The following is a 24,126-nucleotide window of genomic DNA, read 5'->3' as shown; positions in this document are numbered from 1 at the left end:
AATGGCTCTTAAGTCATCAAGAGTCAGTTATCAACTCTTGTGGTAAGCCTCAAGTGAATGAATGGCTCTAAGGGGATATTTAGAATGGTCTCCCTAGCGGCACACCTGCTTCTGAATGAGTGGATCATGGTGAGCGAATGAAAATGGGGACTTTAAAATCTGGTTGAATATTCACTTTTTTCCATTTTAGCTGGGCTTGGAGGTATTTATTTATTGAAAAAAATTTTTTTAACGTTTATTTATTTTTGAGACAGAGATAGAGCATGAACGGGGGAGGGTCAGAGAGAGAGGGAGACACAGAATCCGAAACAGGCTCCAGGCTCTGAGCTGTCAGCACAGAGCCCAACGTGGGGCTTGAACTCATGGACTGTGAGATCATGACCTGAGCTAAAGTCGGATGCTCAACCGACTGAGCCACCCAGGCGCCCTGCTTGGAGTTGTTTTTTTGCTTGCTGATCTTTCCTTTTAAATGTTTCATAAAAAACTCGTAATACTTTTGTTGGGCTTCATTTAATATTTGGATTTAAGAGTTCTAAAAGTCCTAAAAGAAGTTTTATGTTTTTCTATCTTATTTATGCAAGACACGTTCGTCTGTTCAGGTACCATGAAATAAATATGCCAGGACATAATCTGCAGGGTGCAGCACTCTGCCCTTACAACTCCCGCAGAGAAACTGGATCCTCGATTCTTCAGCTCTGGTTCTGGAAATGGTTGAGAAAGAGAATGATCCTGATAGCTCTCAATGATATCATTCCTATTTTGTGTTGGTACTGTAAAAATATTTTATGTACTCCTTCAAACAGTCCTGAGATGGACATTATTCTCATTTTATGTAAGTGGGGGATTCGATCATGTGTGGTTTTGTTTTTGAATTTTTTAAAATGTTTTATTTATTTCTGTGAGATAGAGGGAGAGTGGGGGAGGGACATGGGGGGTGGGCAGAAGATCCAAAGTAGGCTCTGCACTGAGAGCAGCAAGCCTGATGTGGGGCTGGAAGTCACGAACTCTGGGATCATGACCTGAGCTGAAGTTGGAGGTTCAACCGACTGAACCACCCAAATGCCCCCAGTCGTGTGCGTTTTTCAAGTCTCTGTGTTTTCAGTGCTCCAGAACACAAGCCTTTTTTATATATCCCCCACCTTGATGATCTGCTGCATACCTTTACATTTGAACAAGAGAAAGCTTTTTACCAATTTCGCAGGCATTCATATGGAGCTCTCAGGACTGGGATGACCAGGACTGACCAGGGATGAGGGATCGTGCATTTTTATTGTTCCTGCTTCTTTCCCCACTGTTTTACAGTGAGAAACATCAGAGCAAAGAGAAATATGCTTGAGAAATATGAAGTTGCAATTATTGATCTTGATTTAGTAATTTTAGAAAAGTCATCTCCTATCACAATTCACTCAAAGCTGCCTGTCAATACAATGGAACTTCTTGGCATAGTTGAGTGTTTTTATATTATTTTCTCTGTTTTAGAATTCAATATAAAATTCTATCTGAAAATACCCTCACAACTCTGACTTTTTTTCTCTCTGGAGAATGAAGTTATTATTAGATCTTCTCTTACTCAAAACCAGAAAGAATGATACAAGGTCAAAGGGGAGGTGTTAGAATATTGCAGATCTAGCTCAAAATGCCTGTGTTGTTTGAATTCTCTCTCATGGCTTCCCCTTTACTTGCCCCAGGAATGGGCTCTGGAGGCACAAGCTCCTGTGTTATGCCCCAGGATCCTCAATCTCCGATAGTTTTCAGTGGAGTTTCTGATCTTATTGTGCATAGTTGCACCAACAAAATAGAGAGTCTTGGGGACATGGTGGGGGTGGGAGAGGAGGGAAAGTGGAGGCGGGGTTAACTGCTTTTCAGTTAGTGACGCATGTAATCGTAAACCAGAATTTCTGCACCATGTGTTAGTTTTGAGGGTACAGAAAAAGATGTGGGGTTCCTCAGCAGCATTTACAGTTTGGAGATGTAATTAATTCATGTTTATTGAGCTCCTGGTATATGCCTGGCCCTGGGCCAGGCAGCATGCACATGCACTGATAATGTGGTAGTGAACAGCACAGACTACGGCCGCGTCTTCACTCTGTTTACTGGTTTGAGGTTGGTTCCGAGTCCCCAGGATGGAAGCTCAGTATCTAGAATAGTGGTCATCCCACATGGGATCACCGGATCAGATATCCTTGGGTTTTTGTTTGTTTCTTTGTTTCAGATCAGATACCTTTGTCATTCAAAGTTAACATCTTCCTTAGCAACATCATTTTTCCTTAACTTTTACTTGCCTGATAGTAAAGTCGCCACACTGGCTGCCTTTTGGTTAGTGTTTCTCTGGTGCTTCTTTTTGAGTATCAATTTATTTCAGATTTCCTGGTCATTTTGTTTTAGTGATGTGTCTTGTGAGCGGCAGAGAGCTAGATTTTATTTTATTTTATTTTATTTTATTTTATTTTATTTTATTTTATTTTATTTTTTTGAGAGCTAGATTTTAAAAATCTAATCTGATCTCTTTCTTTTCTCCCTCTACTTGTGCAGTTTGTTCTCTCAGTCCTCAGATCACTTTCTTGGCTGCTCAGAATGATTTGGTATTTATCTAGCTATGTTCGAGGCATGAGACAAGCATAGGGTCCCCCTACTACTCCACCGTCTTAACTCCTCACCTAATCTGATCCCTTTTGTCTGGAGCCTTCATCTTCCGGTATTTCGCCAAAAAGACCAACACAAAGGGAAAGAGTTGAGGCACGGCTGTGTGCTCTCAGGTCTCTTAGAAACCTGGAGTGCTTCCTTCAGCCACATATATGAGAATCGGCAAGAAAGATGATAGTGTAGACATCAGGGGAATTGGCTCTGTTTAAAAAGGAACACCCCACAGATGTTACCATGGCAAAACTGGAAGAGTCTACAGTGTTACCCAGCATGCTGTTGACGTTGTTGTAAACAAACAAGTTAAGGACAAGATTCTTGCCAAGAGAATTAATGTACCTATTGAGCATATGAAGCACTCAAAGAGCAGAGATAGTTTCCTGAAGGGTGTGAAGGAAAATGATCAGACTAAGAAGGAAGAGGAAGAGATAGATACTTGGGTTCAACTGAAGCACATGCTGCTCCACCCAGAGAAGACACGCTTTGCGAGAAGCAATGGGGAAGAGTCTGCGCTGATGGAACCCATTCCCTGTGAATCTGTGGCATGATATGTGTAAAAAAAAAAAAAAGAAAAGACCTCAAGACTGCAAAAATAATTACAAAAATGGAATCTGATCATCTTTCAATTATTTCGCATTTAATAAATGTTTGGGTTTATTCTATCTTTTTTTTCTTGATGTAGCTTTTTTTTGTCTGTTCTCTCTCTTGCTTCTTTCTGTTAGGTTGATAAAGCTGGTAAATTCTCCTCATTTTTTCTTTTCCTCTACTGGTTTAGAAGCTTTAGGTCCTATTGCTGTTCTCTAGCAATTGCATTATGACTATTCTTGCCATACATTTTAGCTGCATATTCTTTCTTATAAAATTTGAAGTTATTAAACCTTTCTTCTTCTCATGGGAGTAAAGTACCTCAGAATGGTTTAATTATGCACTGATATTCTCCTTCTCATCTTTCTTGGAATATTTGTCTAGAATCATAGTTCTGTGTTCATCCTTTTCATTAAAATTTTTTTTTTCTAATAGTTGATATCTACAAAGGAGTAAATGTGTCATATAAATTATGATGTACCCCCTTTTTTATTAAAAGTTTTAATTCCTAAAAATTATTTTTACTGTGAATTGTATTTCTTGTTATCTTTTACTTCTTCAGCTCGCTTTTATTTCTTGCTTCTCATGTCTTCTCTCTGGGCTCACTTTTCTTTTTGCTGAAATTTATTCTTTAAAACATTTGGTTAGGGTCTGTGGGTTATAAATCTCAGTTTTTAAATATATGAAAAAATCTTTGTTTTACTTCGACTCTTACGTGCTACTTTATGTGTTAGAATTTTAGCTTGGCAGTTATTTTCCTTTAGTAAAGTTATAATGTAATGATTTTCTGACATATTTTGTTGCCATTAAGAAGTTTTTTGCTGATAGAATTGTTACCTTACTGGCCATTTTTCCTTTACTTTTTGGTAATTTTCTAGACTTTTTCTTTGTCTTTGATGTCCTGAAGTTTTACTATGATGTGTTTACAAGGAAATTGAAAAAAATTTAATGTTTCTTTATTTTTGAGAGAGAGGGAGAGAGAGACAGAGAGAGGGACAGAGAGACAGAGAGAGGGAGAGAGAGACAGAGAGAGAAAGAAAGAAAGGCAGAGAGAGGGAGACACAGTCTTCAAAGCAGGCTGTAGGCTCTGAGCTGTCAGCAGAGAGCCCGACATGGCACTCACACTCATGAACCGTGAGATCATGACCTGAGCCAAAGTCAGACCCTTCACCAACTGAGCCACCCAGGTGCTCCTACAAGGAAATTTTTTAACACACTTTTAAAACTTGAGGTGGAGTTGGTGTACAACATTATATTAGTTTTGGGTTTACAACCTAACTATTTGATGTTTGTGTTTATTGTGAAATCGTCACCACGATAAGTCTAGTTAACATCTGTCACCATACAGAGTCACAACATTTTTTTTCTTGTATTGAGAACTTTAAGGATTTACTCTCGCAGCAACTTTCAAATACAGTATTATTAGCTGTCACCACTATGCTGTACGTTACACACCCAGGGCTTATTTGTTTTATAACTGAAAGTCTGTACCTTTTGACTTCCTTCACCCATCTCACCCACCTACTACCCTTCACCTCTGGCCACGACCAGTCTGTTCTCGGTGTCTGTGAATTTATGTTTAATTATTATTATTATTTTTTTACATAAGGAAGTTTTATTTTTGTTTTTCCCACCTGATATTTAAGGTATGCTTTTAGTCTGTATAATTAGATCTTTCTTTAATTCTGAAAAGTTTTCTGGTATTTTCTTTCAGATGTTACTTCTTTACCTTTTCCCTCTCTTATCTCTTTTGGAACTCCTATTAAATGCATGTTGGATCCTCTTAATTCATCCTCTTTATCTTTTCACTTTCCTTTTATCATTTGCCTTTTTATATCTCTCTGTGCTGCTTTCTGCATTGATTTTTTATATTGTCTTATAAATCAATAATTTTTCTTTGTGTATAGAATAGTTTACCTTTGTGAATTAGATTTTTGTTGAAATGATTATAATTTTTTTCTTGAGAGACAGAGAGAGACAGAGCACATGGGGGGAAGGGCAGAGAGAGAGGGAGACACAGAATCTGAAGCAGGCTCCAGGCTCCCAGCTATCAGCATAGAGCCTGACGTGGGGCTCAAACTCACAGACCGCGAGATGATGACCTGAGCCAAAGTCAGATGCACAACCGACTGAGCCACCCAGGCGCCCCATCTTTCTTTATCTCTTTGGTGATTGAAAAGACTTATTTAAAAGTTATTTTGAAATTGTTCTGTTACCTGCATTTTGTTGGTAATGAATCGACCTCTTGATTTTTTACATGTGATGGGACTGGCCTTCTTTATGTCCATTTTCCTCACGTGCTTTGGAATTTGAATATGCAGGCTCTTCTTAAGTGGCTGTTTTTTGCTTTTCCTTTCTCTACTTTTGCTGATCTCCTCTGTCAGTCTTATGGTTGAGAACAGAGTTCCCCGTCCTATGGTAATTTGAGGCTTCAGCTGTTGACCTCACAGGTGGCTAGGTCCAGTCTTTCTGTGAGTTTCCTACCGCACAGCCAGAGCTGAAAAGGGGCCACCCAAGTTTTAAGGTTCTCTTCAGAGGTGGAAAATTCCTACTTTAATACCTGCTTTCAGATCTTGAACTTAGTTTCCTGCTCTGTGCTTCCAGTCCCAGTTATCTTGCGGGGATTGAGCATTATCCTTGCTTATCGCTGTGTCTCTCTTAGTTTGTTCCTAATCCACAAAATGTTTTGTTTTTTTAGGTATGTCTTTTAAAAACTATATCTTATTTATCGTTGCTGCATATGACAAAGCCACACAGAAAGTTTTTAGTATAAGCAAATTAATAAAATGGGGTGAATTAGTAGGACCAAACCACTTCTCAGTAAAGAATTGGAGTTTGATGGGGCGCCTGGGTGGCTTAGTCGGTTGAGCATCCGACTTTGGCTCAGGTCATTATCTCACGGCTCGTGAAGTCGAGCCCCGTGTCGGGCTCTGTGCTGACAGCTCAGAGCCTGGAGCCTGCTTTGGATTCTGTGTCTCCATCTCTCTTGGCCCCTCCCCCACTCATGCTCTATCTCTGTCTCTCTCTCTCAAAAATAAGTAAACATTCAAAAAAATTAAAAAAAAAAAGAATTGGAGTTTGATCTAACCTGAGAAAACCCAATTGCTTACCACAGATGGGGTGCTGGAGGTGAAAAGGGAGAAAAAGAGTTTCAACAGTTTTGAGGTCAGAAGAGAAGACTGGTTTTCTTGCCTTCCATTGCCCCATCATCAGAGGAGTCATGCTGTGCAAGCAGGGTTAATGTATAATGATTTTCAATTAAGACTTAATTGTCTTCATCATCATTCCATTAATTGTCACCAATTCAGGCCACCTGGAAGACTTTAAAACAGAATGATTTGTAGTTGTCCCAAACTTGTGCTTTCTTAGATATCTAAACATCTGAATACACTTAATCTGAAACAGAGGAGGAAAAGAATATTAATAATTTGAAAAAGAAAATACATATATTTATGCTTTTCAAAAGAAATTAACACCACATTTCAATGCACATGAATCATATCTTACATTTCTCTGATTGTCCTCAGAGCTTATGTGAGTGAATCTTATCAGGCACATTTTCAAAAAGAAACAGTTTGGGTTCAAATTTAACATAGGTACACCAAGAAAGCATAGAATCCCTGAAATTTTGGAGTGGAATTTATGATTTAGGAAGTATGCTGAAATTTGCCTGTAGGTGGCTAAATTCTGGATTCTGGGTATGTTCATTTGACTCTATGAAAGTACATTCTCTTTCAGGAGGTAAATCTGGAGACAGGATCAAAATGCTTCTTAACTAAATACATTCTATACTTTTTTGGAATTGTTGATCTCTTATACTATAGTTTTCTTATTGATGTGATCATGATTGGGCATGCTAATAATAGTGAATGAATATGCTCATGTGTATGGATAATATATATGTATATATATTTGCTGGACAAAATTTTTCAAAAATTAAAACAAATTTAAAAATTCATGTAGAAAATGACGAAGAACGGGCAGAGGAAGGAGGAAGAAGAAAGCTAAGGGAGGAAGGGTTTTTAAAACATATTAGGTTCTGAATGCCACTGAAGTTCAAGTAATAGTTAAAATAATAACCAAAATGTAGAGTTAAAGGTGCACGTTAATATATGGTTTTAGAGTGCCGTGATTTTTATAGATCAGGTAATAGTTTCAGAACAGTTTAAAACATCTGATTGCTTGCTCTGACTCTGTTCATACATCATTTAAGTGTTTCCTATTCTGTTCATTGGAAATGCAGAAATATGGTGAAGATTGGAAATGTAGTTTGAGTCAATAGTAGAAAAAGGATTTGAATTTAGAAATTTAGAAATTGAGCTGTTCTCCCTTAAGCAGAAATGCTCTTCTTTGCTAGTCAGTTCTAGAAAATGATCTGGTGGTGTTAGCCTATCAACTTATCTTCTGTTTGGGCTCATGTGGCTTTATGTCATAATTGTCTTTGCAAATACTTGATTAGAACTGGAAGCAGGAGTGGGGGCTGGAGGAGCTGGAGAAGGCATGCTCTTCATAAAGATTTAGGTAAATGTTAACTGAATTAGATATATTGTTGATTAAAGAATTTTTATTATAAAATGTTCTCAATGTTCCAGTGTTTCAGTCCTCAGTACTTATTAAAAAATATTTTCCAAAATTTGAGTAAAGTTTCTTTTTCACTTTATGGTAGGTTTGTAACCAAATTATTAGAAGACCTCATCTTCTTTGTGGCTGATGTACTTAATAACGGACAAGAAGTTTTGGATGTTGTTATCATTAAGCCAAACCGAGAACGTCAAAAGTTAATGAGGGAACAAAACATACTGGCACAGGTGAATGTTTTCATGTACTAAATTTGCACATTGAATTGTTTTGAATTATAGCATCAGGAAAGTCCTCGTGTTAGTTATCTATTACTGTGTGACAAATTACCCCAAGACTTTGTGGCTGAAAATAACAGATAGTAGTCTCACAGTTTCTGTGGATTAGGAATCTGGGAGTGGCTTGGGTGGGTGGTTCTTGCTCAGGGTCTTTCACAAGACCACAGTCAAGGTGTTGGCTTGGGCTGCAGTCATCTCAGGCTTGAATGGGACAGGATTTCACTTCCCAGCTCACTCACACAGGCCTCTCTGTAGACACCGACCTCTCCATAGCATCTTGCTTTCCTTAGAAATGAAGGATCCAAGAGAGAACAAGAGAGCACACCCAGATAGAAGCCACAGCCTTTTTTATAACTGAATCTGATGTGAGTCAGTAAATCCAGCCCATAGTCAAGGAGACAGGATTGCATAAGACTGTGGATTTCAGGAGGCAGGGATCACCATGGCCATCTTAGAGACATCCTTCTGCAGACCTCTCAGAAAACCTACAGTGTCAGACTATCTCCAGAAAATGTGCTGGGGTAATCTTCTAGGTAGAATCTACAGGATAACTTTGGAAATGCTATCTCCATCTACTTTCTGCTTCTGTCCCTCTCTTCCTTAAGAAAGTAGGGAAGTCTACTCATCAGCTCACAAGTGCTCTGTATAATATTCTAGTTTTTTTTTCCCCTGGCAGTCTAGATCTACTCCTATACTGTGTCCTTCTGAAATTGTTTTATAACACACCAGTAAATTAATTCACTTCCTGATAATATGCATATATGGGCATACCTACCTTTATGTGTTTCTTTCAATTCAGTTAATTGCTGTATAAAGTAATGGGCTCCTGCATTAATTGTGAACTCAAGGAAGATATTTAAAAAATTAGAAAACATGTTATTAATATACATGTTCTTGTGGAGTTGGGAAAGGAAAACAGTAGACACATTGCCAATTAATATTCTATAGCTGATTGTCTAAAAATGTAAAATCAACATTTCTCTCAAAGAAAATAAAGGTTGCAAATATAATGAGACAAAGGCTTTTCTGACATTAGCATTCTTTTGTATAAAACATTTGATTTCAAGGACTTTTAGGACTTTGAATAATTTATTAATATTATGTCAACCAACATGTCTAGTAGTTTATTTCAGTCTTTAAATTTTTTTTAAATGTTTATTTATTTTTGAGAGAGAGAGAGACAGAGCATGAGCAGGGGAGGGACAAAGAGAGAGGGAGACACAGAATTTGAAGAGCCTGTGAAGACACAGGCTCTGGGCTCTGAGCTGTCAGCACAGAGCCCAACGTGGGGCTCGAACTCATGAACCATAAGGTCATAACCTGAGCCGAAGTCAGACAAAAACTGACTAAGTCACCCAGGAGCCCTGTTTATTTCAGTATTTTAAATAGAAAATTCAAGGTTTAGTGAATATAAAATTATTGAGGTAACTTTAATTTGTATTATATTTTATGAACTACAAAAGATGATTCCTTTCCATTTTGCTTTCTTGTATTAATGCTCATGCCCTTGTGTAGGTGCTCTTTCATAATTTACTCATACTACCAGCTCATCCCTAGGTGACCTTACCTGCTGTCCTGCTGCCTAAAAGAGTTATATTCCTTAATGTTTATTAAATATTTCCCAGATGCTATCCTTTGTTATAATGCTGGTCACTGGTCATCACCAGTTTCCCATGAAGTGCCTTATTTGTTGGAATACTGATATATCCATGCTTTGGTGACATCTTAATGTACCAGGAACAATAGATAAACTCTTTTGGAAAGAGGTTTAGAAGTAATATTTGGAACTAAAATTCTGATGTCAATTTCAGATGAAAAGTAAATGTTTTCTTTATATTATTTTGATTTTAGAAAGTTATAGAACACAATAGAAGTAATTGTAAAGCCATAGAAATTGAACTATATTTTAGTTTACTTGAATATGTTCGTGTAACTTGGTACATCCCAACATCTTTCTATTTCTTATTTTATAAAATATAATTTCTAAACAGAATTAAGTGTTTTATTTAAATGTTCTTTGTCAATTTAAGGAATCCTTTTCATGGTATTTTTTTCTTCTCTTAATGTGTTGTTTCTGTATTCTAAGTCTTTTTTTTCCTTTACCTTAATTCTGCTCAAATATTGCAAAAGTGGTTTTGAGTCATTGTGCTTATTTGTAAAACATGAACCTCCATTCATCAGAATAGATGGTTGTTTTTTGTTTTTTTTCTCCCCCTGACAGGTATTTGGGATTCTTAAAGCACCCTTTAAGGAGAAAGCAGGAGAAGGCTCAATGTTGAGACTTGAAGATCTGGGGGACCAAAGATACGCTCCTTATAAGTACATGCTGAGGCTGTGTTACCGCGTGCTCAGACATTCGCAGCAGGACTACAGGAAAAATCAGGTCAGAGGTGGCTTGCGTCTTTGCCTCTATTTAACATTTCAAGTATGGGCAAGGGTCTTTGGTTACTGTTCCAAACTACATAACATAGGAATGGGAATTTCTGCTCTGCAGTGAAATGTTTTATGTTGGCCACACAAAAAAATGACCTGTGAGTATTTTTGTGATGAGACGTATTTATTCTTCCGTGTACAGTTAGAACCTTTGGGGGAAGATACCTGAAGTCTTTGGGCATGACATTAGCTTTTCCTAGGCAGGAGACATGCTGGATGTGTTATGTAAAGAGGTGGGAGACATTTCTTGACATGTGAGGTTCTGGATCATCATGTGTAGGCCAAAGAGTTCTGTGTCTGGTGGTGAAGATATGGTATGTATGTCTGAAACATGAGGGAGAGGCAAAGAGGGGACATGAGAGAGAAAAGATGGCATGGGAATTCAGGAGAGGGGAGCCCAGGAAGCGTGTTTGGAGAAGGAAGCATTTGAGGAGGATGACAATCATTTCCTAAACTGTATCGGAACAGGCTTTTAGTGAAGAAGAGTCTATGAAGAGAGAATGATGGATGCTAGCAAGGGCACTTTCATCCTAAGATGGTTCTAACTATGGAGAACAGGAAACCTGGACTATTGCCAATGGCAAGTTACCAATGGCAAATGAAATTAAAGTGTCATTTTTATCTTTAAAAAAGTGTTTATTATTTTTGAGAGAGAGCGTGTGTGGGGAAGGGACAGAGAAAGAAGAAGAGAGAGCATCCCAGGCTCCGTGCCATCAGCACAGAGCCCTACACGGGGCTCAAACTCATGAACTGTGAGATCATGACCTGAACCGGAATCAAGAATCTGACACTTAACTGAATGAGCCACCCAAGTGCCCCAAGTATCATTTTTATCTTAAAAATACAAAATTTTTTGCAATGTGTTTAATAATATACATTTGTGTAATATAAAATTGTTTAAAACCATTATTTTATAAATTAGCATCCCATGTTTCTCTTAGCCAGTTTGAGAGAAAACTGATTAGTTTAGTTTGTGAGAGGGCTGGTAAGGCAGGTCAGACTGAGCCACGTAGGCCCAGGATGTCAGGCCTAGAAGGTAGCGGTTACTTGGGAATAGTCAGTGGTATTTATTGAGTGTTTACTTACCAGGCTCAGTTCTAAGCACTTTTCACAACTTAACTCAGGTGATACTGAGTTAAGATGAGGAACTGAGGCTACATGGAGGTTAAATAAGTTACCAAAGATTATATAGTGTTATGACTGGAGCTAGTATTCAAACCTAGGCTCTTAGTCATCACACTATGGCCTCTTAGTAGTTTGAAACTTTCTTGGTGAGAACAAAGAATTTGCTTTATAAAAAATGTTAAAATACATTGGGTTTGAAATTCTATTTCAAGTTTGAGAAGAAGTCTAAAAAGAATATGTAAAACAAACTAGTTAGAAGATAAGTAATATGGCAAAGGGCAAAAGAGTGAGGGAGGGGATAATATAAACAAATCCTTAAATACTTTTGAATATAATCCCAGTTATAAACAGCCTTCTTTCCAATTGGAAATACTGCCATCAGATTTATTTTCCCCAGCGTCACTGCATTCCTTTAAGATGGCAAGATAAAGTAGGTAGAGTCCTTCCTATTTTGGTGGAAAAAAAAATTAAGTTCCAGAACATTAAATGATGGATCTTCAGCACTCAGAGAGTCTATGTCCCAGAAGCTACTCAATATTAGGGATCATGTTATTCTGTGAAGATCTGGGGTGGAGATGGGGGCTTAGAGGTTGCTCAGTGTATTCTACCTGGCCTCCTTTCTCTTCTTGCATCTGGAAATATCTACTTTGCTAGGTAGGCCGCCACTCCACATGCAGGTGCTGTGTTGTGTTAGAGAGACGGCATTTACTGAAAAATCACCAGGTTTACAGAGTTTATCTGATGCTCTGAGTCCCATAGGTCCACAATATACACCAATCTTGACTGTGCTTAGCCTTTGGAAAGGTCTCAGGGACCTTCTTTCTATAGTACTGCTCTATGCTTCATTGTCAGATCTCCTTGGCTTTGGTTGTTCAGATAGTCCCCAGTAGATTCCCTGGGTGGCATATCTTTTTTTTTTTTTTTTTTTTTTAATTTTTTAACATTTATTTTTGAGACAGAGAGAGACAGAGCATGAATGGGGGGAGGGTCAGAGAGAGAGGGAGACACAGAATCGGAAGCAGGCTCCAGGCTCCAAGCCATCAGCACAGAGCCCGATGCGGGGCTCGAACCCGTGAACCACAAGATCATGACCTGAGCCGAAGTCGGACACTTAACCGACTGAGCCACCCAGGCGCCCCCCTGGGTGGCATATCTTAACTGATGTCCTTTCTTCGTCTGGCACACAAATTTTATCTCACTCCTGTTAGTCTTAGCTGAAGACTCATGCCTAGTGTGCTGAGGTATGTGCAATTTCTCCTCTGAAAACACTCATCCGCCTGATAAGTGGAAACCACACACACACACACACACACACACACACACACACATTCTACGCCTATAATTATTCCTCTTCTTTGTTCTTAGTTCACCCTACCCAGGTGTATCACTTCTCCAGGTAAATGTTTATTCACTTTTGGTGACCTACTTTCTGGGTTTCTTTAGAGCATATGACTGTGGGGGGACACTCTTTTTCTCTTTTGGGATGTCTCCCCAAGATGTAGTTTATTGAGGTGACAAAAGAATAAATGTCCAGCATTTACTGAGGGTTAGATTTTATTTTCCCTCATGTTCTCATGCATGCTCCAATTCAGTCTCAGTGATAGATGCATAAGATTTTTTCTCATTTCTTTTGAATTAAAAATGCTTTTATTAAGCATAGAGCAGCTTTCTGATGTTTTTAGAACATATTTTTAAAATACAGGTAGAAATACTTTCTAATTTTTGCATAATTATCTTATTTTCCTTTATCCTACTCTATATTGTATAGAGTCTTAATAGGGAGCTCTTTTGTGACTTAGTGTTAACCCAAGTCTTTAATGTTGAGTGTCTGTTTATTATTTATAGAATATGGTGACAACCTCTAAATTGATCTGATTTATCAACATCTTGATCTATTTATCAAACATCTTGGAGGTTTGCCTTATACTAGAGCATGATTACAGCAGTCATAGAAGTGTATAAATCAATACATGTCTTTAAAATGATATACCAACAGAACATTTACTTTACTTAACTGGCTACCCAATATGAAGCTATCATTTTGAAAGGCCACAGAATTGCTGCCTAGAATATAATTAGATTTGTCCAACATGTATCATTTTCAAGGAATAGATAGGTTCCTGTAAATTTTACCTAAGGCAAAAAAAACCACACCCCACTTTCTAATCAATAAATTTTCCCATCATAGAACCAGAGGTACATCCCCAAGGAGAATCCCCAAGAAATTGGAAGTGAGAACTTTGGATTGTGGAAGGAGTTAGTTAAACTTACTGGGTCTATCTATGGTTGTGTGGGATTCTTACTTGTACCCAGAATGTGGGACATGAGCAATGGCGGCTTGGAATATAGGAGAGTCAGTGTGAAGAATGAGAAGCAGATTAAATAATGCATGATTGAAACTCCCAATGGCCTTTTCCTGCTCTTAGAGTAACATTTTTGTCCTTTACCAGGGATCTCAAGGACCAACCTCTCCAACTTCAGCTCTAGCTTTCTCCATAGTTACTAGTCTGTAGCTACCATGGCCACCTTTGTTTATAGAACATAAAGAGCATGGTTCTACAGCCTAGATGGCTTCTCTCCCCATGATTGTCTCCTTTTTATCACTCCCATCTTTTCCATCCCAGCTCAAATATCATTTCTTCAGCGTCTACCCCATCTGAGGTTGTCACCTTTCCCCATGCCTCTGTTTTCTTTCACTTATTAACATTTAAAAGGATCATATTTATTGGCTCATTTACTGCCCTTTTGCACACTGGGATATAAGCTCCATGAGAACTCATCTATCTTGTTTACCACCATATGCCTAATCTCTCAAATAGCCTAGAATATAGTAGGCTTCCAAGAAATATTTATTGGATGAATGATCTGGTCAATAAAGTGACTGATTAATCATATTATCTTGCTTGGTAGCTTTTTAAGATAAAAAATGGTATAGAATTTCATCACTGTTTTAAAGAGAAGATTTAACAAATTGGCATGTGTGCAAAAAAAGAAATCACTGCAAGTCTGCCTGGCGTCTTCATGTAACAGTATAGATCTCATGCCTCATAAACAAAGTATCAGAGAGTCATTTTCTTTCTATTATTTGATACAGTCAGTTATGACTTTTTGTGAGGTAGAAGAAAGGCCTCTGTTAGGCTGGTAAAACCTTTAGTTACCGTGTCATAAGAAATTGTTATTTTAACTAGGCTTATGTTTATTTTTCCCACTTCTACTTTCAGAACATAAGCACCCGTGTTAAACATTTTTGGTATATAATTTTCTGTTACAATTTAAGTCAGGCATATGTTCATATGTTTTTATTTCCTTTCTCAAAAAGCCATATTTACTGAGGGATTATTGTTTCTCTTTTGACAATACATTTGAGTGAGTTTTCTGTTATGAATACATTAATCCATGTTGCTGACTCTAATAGAACCTGTTATTTCTAAGCTGGCTGCAGTACATTCTGACAGTCTTTCTTCTTTGCAGGAATATATTGCTAAGAATTTCTGTGTCATGCAGTCCCAGATTGGCTATGATATTTTGGCAGAAGATACCATCACAGCTTTGTTGCACAACAACAGAAAACTACTAGAGAAACATATCACAGCAAAAGAAATAGAAACATTTGTCAGTTTACTCAGGAGAAATCGCGAGCCAAGGTTTGAAGTGGTTCATGCAGTGTTCTTTACTAGTGGGGACAGTGCTTTATTTTTGCTTTTTGGAAAAGAGTTTTTGCTTTATTTTTAGAATGTGGTAAAAGTTGGAGTTGTTTCACACCATTAGCTTTCATGGACAAAATTATGTTGAGCTTGCTGTTATAATAATCATGTATCACAGACTTATTACCTCGTAGGAGATGGAAACCTTTTATAGACACAGTTAAATATAAATGACTTTCATTCTCATCACTTATGTTTGTATAGTACTTAATTGTCTTATGTAAGTCCTCACACAATCCCGTGAGGTTTGCTGTTTATCTACGGTCAGCCACATTTGAGAGATGAGAAAATAGAAGCCTACATCGTAACTTGCCCAAGAATACCCCAATAGTGAGAAATATTATATTACTATTACATATTTAAAATATAGTAATATTTGTCACTATTGGGGTATTACATCCAATTCAGTTTCTATTGATCCATGCTGCTTTATGTGGGAGAAGTGAATGCAGAAACATCAAGCACATTGACAGCTTTCTTTACTAAGTAGTGCAGCAAATAAATGTTAAAAGGTAGAAATGGGGCTTTGACTCAACTAGGCCATTCTCACTTTCATTAACTGTATGCTGTATTCCTATTTTACTCATTACAGAATTAGCTTTCATCTGCTTTTGTTTTGTTATCCAATTCTTGGATAGTCCATTTTAGGGCAGATAAATGATTTTCTAAATGTAATAAGTCACAGTGCTCTGGGATGAATATCACCAAATAAATAGAAGTAAACTTATATCCTTTTTTGAAACAAGCTTTGTATTAAACACAAATAATTGGATGTTTAGTTTGTTTCTAATGATGCAATAGATAAGCAACACATTAAAAAATGTGGCATGGAGGTAATATTAAAAATAGATAGAAAAAGTTATTTTCATTATATCCCCAAGCATATTTTTATTGTGGTATTTTATGAAATGTGTTTTCTTACTGTTCAACTTATTTTTTTTTCTTTTGCCAGATTTTTGGATTATTTATCAGATCTGTGTGTGTCTAATACTACTGCTATACCTGTAACTCAAGAACTCATCTGTAAATTTATGTTGAGCCCAGGCAATGCAGACATTCTCATTCAAACTAAGTAAGCAGGGGAGGAATCTTTTTCTGTTCATCATTTGTAAGCATTATAGCTCCTTGTCATATTTGTGAGTGAAATACTGTGAAATATTTGTCCTATTTCTTTTTTTATGTTTATTTAGTTTTGAGAGAGAGAGAGAGAGAGAGAGAGAGAGAGAGAGAGAGAGAGAGAATGAATGAGTGGGGAAGGGGCAGAGAGAGAGGGAGACACAGAATCCGAAGCAGGCTCCAGGCTCTGAGCTGTCAGCACAGAGCCTGATGCAGGGCTTGAACTCATGAACCGTGAGATCATGATCTGAGCCGAAGTCAGATGCTTAACCAACTGAGCCACCCAGGCGCGCCCCTGTCAGTGAGCTTCTTAATAGATTTTGTATGTATAATTTATTTCAAGGCTGGTCTCAATGCAAGTAGACAACCCCCTGGAGAGCGCCATCCTTTCAGATGACATTGATGATGAAGAAGTTTGGCTCTACTGGATTGACAGCAACAAGGAACCTCACGGCAAAGCTATCAGACACCTTGCACAAGAAGCGAAAGAGGGCACCAAGGCTGATTTGGAAGTTCTTACCTATTACAGGTAAAGAATCATCATAAATGTCAATCTTACATATTCCTTGAGAGAAGATTCTCTGAAACCTCCAGAAGTCATATATCTAGGAAGAGGAAATTTAAAAAATCCTGTCAAAACTAAGGTAGTGAAAATATGTAATATTACTTAAAATATTCAAAATAAAAGCCAATATCTGTTTTCCACCTACACCACTTGCAGTTTTCTGATTTTTCACTAATTTCGAATTGGTGTAATTTCCCCCATTACTGATTGGAGTGGGTGCAGATGTGAGACATGTTGGGACCCCAGTGTTGGACTTGAGAGATGGTACTTAGCTGGGTGTGCTGATCCAGCCGCAGAGGTGGCCTTGGAGAAAGTTAGCCAGTGGGAGTGTGATTGTGTTTATGAATACGTGGAGACCTAGGGCTGGAGAGAAACTGGTATCTTTGGTTATGAAAGTTCACTGGAAACAGGTAGCAGCAGAAGTTGCGATGGTAGTTCCCGGTGGTCAGTATCTTGGGAGCAAGAACTTAGCTGGTATCTTTGAGTGGAAGGTATAGAAACCCCGGCAGATGCCCTGGGGACAAGTTAGGCCCAAATGGCAGGAATCTGAGAAAGGCAGAGCATGCTTCGTGTTCCCTGGTTTCTACAGGTATCGATCGCAACAAAGCCAAGGCTAATTCTTGATCTCGGAGGCTGACGAATCCAAGCCTAACTGATGCCATCTGGATTGGTCACATTTGGTTTGGGAAGTGAGTGGATCTAAGGTTAGAATGTAGATAATAGAGCCAGAGCCGAGTGGGACTGGGAAGGCGAGAGGTGGTTTCACGTGAGCCGTTATCCATAGCCTTCAAGCTTAGTGTATGTGTAATCCTAGGAAACCAAAAATGGAGAGCCTAATGATACTTTCCATCAGACACATGTTGCTGGAACAAGTAACAGAAATTGTAACTTGAACAGGCATAGAGACAATTTCTTGTATTTGTTGTCATTTGATCACTTACCACCAAAAAAATTTGACTCCAGTGTGACAGACCCTTGGAAGTTTCGGTGTCATAAAAGTAGATAGTAGACACTGACTGATACTATGCTGTTTAAGAACTTTTTCAAGATAAGACAAATAATGTAATATGCTTAATATTTTTAAGGTACCAGCTAAACCTCTTTGCAAGGATGTGCTTAGATCGCCAGTATCTGGCCATAAACCAGATTTCTACGCAGCTCTCTGTTGATTTGATCCTGCGGTGTGTGTCGGATGAGAGCCTGCCATTTGACCTCCGAGCGTCTTTTTGTCGCCTCATGCTCCACATGCATGTTGACCGGGATCCCCAGGAGTCTGTGGTACCTGTTCGCTATGCCAGGCTCTGGACAGAAATCCCCACAAAGATCACAATTCATGAGTATGTTTGGAAAAATTTCTTGAGGACTTTAAATTTAGTAGATGAACTTGAAATCAAATGTCTTCAATTTTGAAATGAAGTATATGGAAGGGCATTTCTGTGCTCAAACTCAGGTTTTGGTCTTTGTTGTTTTTACTGTTTTATTATTTATTTATTTATTTATTTATTTATTTATTTATTTGAGAGAGAGAGAGAGAGAGAGAGAGAGAGTGAGTGAGGGGGGAGAGGGGTAGAGGGAGAGAGAGAGAATCTTAAGCATGGGCTCCATGCTCAGTGTGGGGCCCATGCCCTGAGCTGAAGTCAAGAGTTGGAGCTCAATTGGCTGGGCCACCCAGGCACTCCTATTATTTTACTGTTTTTTAAAATTTTATTTTAATTCCAGTTAGTTACCATACAATGTAATATTAATTTCAGGAGTATAATATGGTGATTCAACACTTCCATACAATACCCAGTGCTCCTTAATCCCCATCACCTATTTAGCTCATTCCCAGGTTGTTAGTCTTTCAAATGCAAATAAGATACTCTTTTGGAGAGTGGCTGGGTGGCTCAGAAAACCACCAGACTCTTGATTTTGGCTCAGGTCATGATATCTTGGTCTGTGAGTTTGAACCCTACATCAGGCTTTGTGCTGAAGGTGCTGAGCCTGCTTGGGTTTCTCTATCTCTCTCCCTGTCTCTCTCTGTTCCTCCCTAAATTGCACGTGCAAGCACATGTGGGTGCTCTCTCTCTCTCTCTCAAAAACAAATAAATAAATTTTTAAAAATAAAATAAAAAATTCTCTTTTTGGAAAGGAAAATGACAGCTCTTTTTTTTAAATTTATTGATTTATTTTTGGAGAGAGAGAGGGAGCAGGGGAGGGGCAGAGAGAGAGAGAGAGAGAGAGACCCAAGCAGGCTGTGCACTGTTAGCTCAGAGTCCAATGTGGGGCTTGAACTCACGAACCTTGAGATCATGACCTGAGATGAAGTCAAGAGTCAGATGCTTAACCCACTGAGCCACCCACGTGCCCCCAACTCTTGATAATAGAAACATTATTTTAGAAACCAATAAACAAACCATATTTATGATAGGAGTAACACTGTTTTAAGTGTTTAGTATTATGGTAGAAACATCTAGAAAGGTAACTAACTTACCTAAACTTCAGAAGCCAGGAGGTTAAAGTATATATATTTTCCTGTTTTAAATGATTTCAGTCAATTTAACTTGCTTCATATTCATCCTGTCTTCCCAGATATGATTCTATAACAGACTCTTCCAGAAATGATATGAAGAGGAAATTTGCACTGACAATGGAATTTGTTGAAGAATACTTGAAAGAAGTTGTAAATCAGCCCTTTCCTTTTGGGGATAAAGAAAAAAACAAACTGACATTTGAGGTATTTTATAAAAACAATTCATTTGTGAGGTTATTCAGTTTTTTCTGTGAAAAGGTAGATACATTGAGCATCAAAGATTTTTTTTCCTCTAATATTTAGGATGTCTTGGTAATTGGGTAGTTTAGTTGATGAAGGTATGATCCCTCTGCCATGGATTAAAAGATAGATTTGATGCTTTAATTATACCTGAACTGCAATACAAAATATTTTAGTTACAATTATCTGTTATATACTATTTTCCTGGATTTTTAGGGGGGGTTCATTTATGTAAACTTTGTTGCATTTAATGAACAAAGACAGTTTGCATACATTGTAATTTGTTTGGATACATCCCCCCCCCCCCCCCCCGCCCTCGACTCGTGGAAATGAAATTTTTAGCCTCATTAAACTGAATGGAAATACCTTTGGTTTTAATATCATTTGGGGAATATAGTGACAAAACGAGAGAATAGATGCCATTACTTGATAACCTGGTGTATTAGGCATCTACTGGTGTGTAACAGATTACCCCCAAACTTAGCCCAAAGGAACAAGCATTTATTATCTCACAGTTTCTATGGGTCAGGAATCTGGAAATGCATGATTGGGTAGTTCTGGCTCAGGGACTCTTAGGAAGTGTAATCAAGCTGTTGATGGGGGTTGCAGCTATCTGGGGCTGGTGATCTGCTGCTAAGCTTGCTTATGTGTTTCTTGGTGGCCCTACCTCCTTGCTGGCTATTTACCAGACACTTCATCTTCTTGCCATGTGGGCCTTTCCATAGGCTGCCTGTGTCCTTATGGCATGGCACTCAGAGCAAGCCATTAGAGAGAGAGAGAGAGAGAGAGAGAGAGAGCCCAAGATGGAAGTTGCAATCTTCTATAACCTAATCTTGGAAGTAGCGTGCTATCACTTCTGCCATATTCTGTTGGTCACACAGACCATCCTTGGTGCAATGTGAAAGGAGACCATAGCTTGGGGACCCTCTGGAAACTGTCATACCTAGATTGCCTTATAGTATCCAGAAAGCCACAAAGCAGCATAGGGACATATATTTCTGGACAAATTCATGGATAATATCCATTTATTAAAGTAACTCATTAATGTAACCATTTATTAAGTGATATCCTACTGACTTAAATAAGTTAATATTTAGTTAAGTAAACCATTCCAGTGTAAGTTTCTTTAAACACCTTGATACACCTAAAGTCTTCTCTTTTTGGCTTCCTTATTGGCTGTTGACCACGTGCCTCATCTTGTCATGTTGGGTTTTGATAGAGGTGACAAACTGGCCCTATTTAGATTTAATCATAAGCTCGAATAAATCAGAGTTCAGTGGTTGCTTTTGTAGGCATTTCAATTCCTAGGTGTTAAAGAATTAGAAAGTTTAGAAACACCTGCGCTAATTGAGATGCTATAAAAAAAACCAATGTTAATTTCAGTTTCTAATGTTTTTTGTTTCTTTTCCACCCCCCTCCCTTTCTTTATTAAGGTGGTCCACTTGGCTCGGAATCTTATATACTTTGGATTTTATAGCTTCAGTGAATTGCTAAGGCTAACAAGAACACTTCTGGCTATCCTAGATATTATACAGGTCCCCATGTCATCGTATTTTGAAAGATTGAGCAAATTTCAAGATGGAGGTAAGAATTTTTAAGAAAAGTTATAATCTTTTTGGAGGTAAGGTGAAAACATATCTACAGGGAAGTGGTTATTGACATGTACCTGCTAGTGTATGTGTACACATGAAAATTGATCCTAGGATAGGACTGTGTGCTAATAGGCTGGATTTCTAAACATTCTTCTCTGTTTTTAAATTAAAGCTTTGAAAGAAAAATTTATAGATCAATGAGTTCTGTCTTTGGCAACTAATATTATGGCTAATTTACTATTGAAAATATTATGTATTAAAGAATCAAAAACATCTTAATATTTGTGATCAGTTTGGTATGTGTCATATGCTGGCTATGCTTCATAGCAGGGAATAGAAATGTACAAAAAATTGGAACAGTAATGGTTGTGCCAGAGAAGCACTGAATGCAAAACCAGTGTGGGAGGCAGTATAGAGAATGGGTTTTTGAGTTAGAGTGCTGTATTCAAATCCTGCCTTTGCCATTTGTTAACTTAGGCAAGGTACTTCTCTTAAGAGTTTATTTTTTTTCTTGTCTGAGATATGAAGATGATAGCAACAGTATCTTCCTCACAGTTTCCTTGTGAGATTTAGTGAATGTCTACGATATATTCAAGGTACTTCCAACAGTGCCTGTTTCCTAACTCAATTAAAAAATCTTTTGATGGTGATTATCTTAGGTTGGATGCCTTGCAAACACAGAGATAGAGAATTGCTTGCAGGCAGTATATTGAAGGGTGCATACAGGATATACACCTGCAAGGAAGTGAGGAAGGTAGGACTGGGCAGATGGAGGAGCTGATCCACCCTGTAGGTACATCTTGCAAATCAGCTCATCCTATAGGAAGCCCTAGAGCAGGGCTGGCCCTTTGTAGTTGTCACAGATTAAGGCAAAGGTGCTGAGTTTTGTGTTTTTGCATTAGCCAGCCATTGACTGACGGTTTTATCATGAAGTGGGGAGTGTACCCTTGGGTAAGGTAGTTCCCTTCGGCCAGGGGTCACTCTTAGTGAGAGGCATAGTGGGAAGTCAGCACCATGATGTTCAACAACTGGGGGAATAGGTGCCTAAGCTCTGAAGAAGGGACGTGGGTGGAGCATAGTGTGGCCACTATAATGTCCACTACAGGATTAAAAAAGTGAAACCAGAAATGTAATTTCAGACATAAGGAAGAAATATCTGGTTAAGATTTTAAATGAGGAACTTGCAGGTAGCTGAAGTAATTAATTGCTGCTACCTAAATCTCAAGAATCTCTACGTCTTCCAAAAATCTGTAGAGATCAATAAGAAGTAAATTAAACCACATAAATCCCTCACCTTCAGCAGAACAAGAAGAAAGAGGACAATACAAACTTCAGGTGTAAGTAGAAAAGTAGCATCAGTTTTCAGTAGAGCTCTCTCCCAGGTTCTCACTGCAAGCCTTTGTAGACAGTTAGAAGGTTCTGGAAAACCTGGGCTGAAGAGACAAGAAGAGATTGTGTGCAAATCACCCTCAGAAAGAGAAAGTCTATGCTAAGTGTGAAAATACTGACAGAGAATCTAGGTGGATAAGAGCACTGAGTAAAGATGAAGGGACTTAACAGTGCATAGGTAGAAATTGTGGAAATGCAATGCCTCTCAGGAAGAGGAGGGTTAATGTTTATCCCTAGGGATGAAGGAGAGGCACCCTTTGGAATCTTGTTGGTGAAGGGAAAAATAAGCAAGGTGGCAAAATCCTGAGTGCCACAAGATAAAAGAAAACCACAAAATTGAAGGAAATGTGCATAATTCCTTTCCATTGCCCCCCCACCAAGAGCCAAACTTTAAAGAAATTGCACTTCACCACTCTGACAGGAGAGGGTGATCTTGAACTAAAGATTACATGAACCAGCTCACATTGTCAACCTTGTCCAAGAAATGCAGATATGAAGTTGGTCCTCCTCTATATGAAACTGTTGTAAGAGCAAAATAGAATAAAAAATCAAAACATATCAGTTGATGGAAATTCTTCTCTGGAAAACAACCATAAAAGATAAAAAAATTATAACACGAGACTCTAAAGTGAAATAACTATCTTAAAACAGACATTGGGATGTGAAAAATACCTTGAATCATAGATTCAAAAACTAATGTTAGAAATAGACCAAAAAACTAGGAAGAAATGAAATGAAAGTTTATTGGATTTGGGAAAGAAATAGAATAAAATATAGACTTTATTTTTTTTAGAAATACAGACTAAATTATATTATCAAAAGAGTAGATTAGAATGAAAGTGTAATATGAACCATTGAAGAAAGGCAGGAAAACAATGATGAGAATGTCAGTGATATGGAGAAACAAGTAAAAAGAGTCAGAGAGAAAGTGGATGAAATGGAAGAAAGGCAAAGAAGAGCTATCATATGAATAATTGGAGCTCCTTTGAAGAAGAAAAATAAAACCATGGAGCAGAACTTGTATTTAAAATTACAATCCAAGAGAACATTTTGTAAATAAAAGATAACCTAAGTCCTACATGGTGAAATTGTCCAGAATGGTGATTTCTAAGACATAGCATGATAAAATTATGTATAGTGTATATTCAGAGAGAGTCGTGGTGTGTGGGTGGAGGCACTATGAAAACAAATGGAGAAAAAATGAGAATGTGTATAAGTATTCTATTCTGTTCTTGCATCTTTTATATATAATCTTGAAATTTTATAAAAATAAAAGTCTATGGACAATATCTGAATGAAAGCAAAGGAAAAGCCAAGAACAGCAATGGTATATCAAAGAGCAGGGACATGCTGATAGACTATCCTGTTT

The 24,126-nt window shown here is 38.0% G+C and overlaps 1 protein-coding gene across 2 annotated transcripts in view; it reads left to right on the top strand.

Moving 5' to 3' along the window:
• ITPR2 (inositol 1,4,5-trisphosphate receptor type 2) overlaps positions 1–24,126 on the top strand; it is a 490,724-nt gene that overhangs the window by 140,468 nt on the left and 326,130 nt on the right. For both annotated transcript variants that reach the window (XM_049627177.1, XM_049627176.1), the window contains exons 14-21: positions 7,892–8,033; positions 10,303–10,464; positions 15,111–15,283; positions 16,296–16,415; positions 16,803–16,988; positions 18,110–18,361; positions 19,596–19,740; positions 21,210–21,360. In XM_049627177.1, the coding sequence (XP_049483134.1) occupies positions 7,892–8,033; positions 10,303–10,464; positions 15,111–15,283; positions 16,296–16,415; positions 16,803–16,988; positions 18,110–18,361; positions 19,596–19,740; positions 21,210–21,360 (1,331 nt within the window). The remainder of the gene's footprint in view (positions 1–7,891; positions 8,034–10,302; positions 10,465–15,110; positions 15,284–16,295; positions 16,416–16,802; positions 16,989–18,109; positions 18,362–19,595; positions 19,741–21,209; positions 21,361–24,126) is intronic.

Source organism: Panthera uncia, chromosome B4 (assembly GCF_023721935.1).
Source record: "Panthera uncia isolate 11264 chromosome B4, Puncia_PCG_1.0, whole genome shotgun sequence".
NCBI lineage: Eukaryota > Metazoa > Chordata > Mammalia > Carnivora > Felidae > Panthera > Panthera uncia.
The sequence above is the reverse complement of the archived record's forward strand: the minus strand, read 5'-3'. Positions and strand labels throughout refer to the sequence as shown.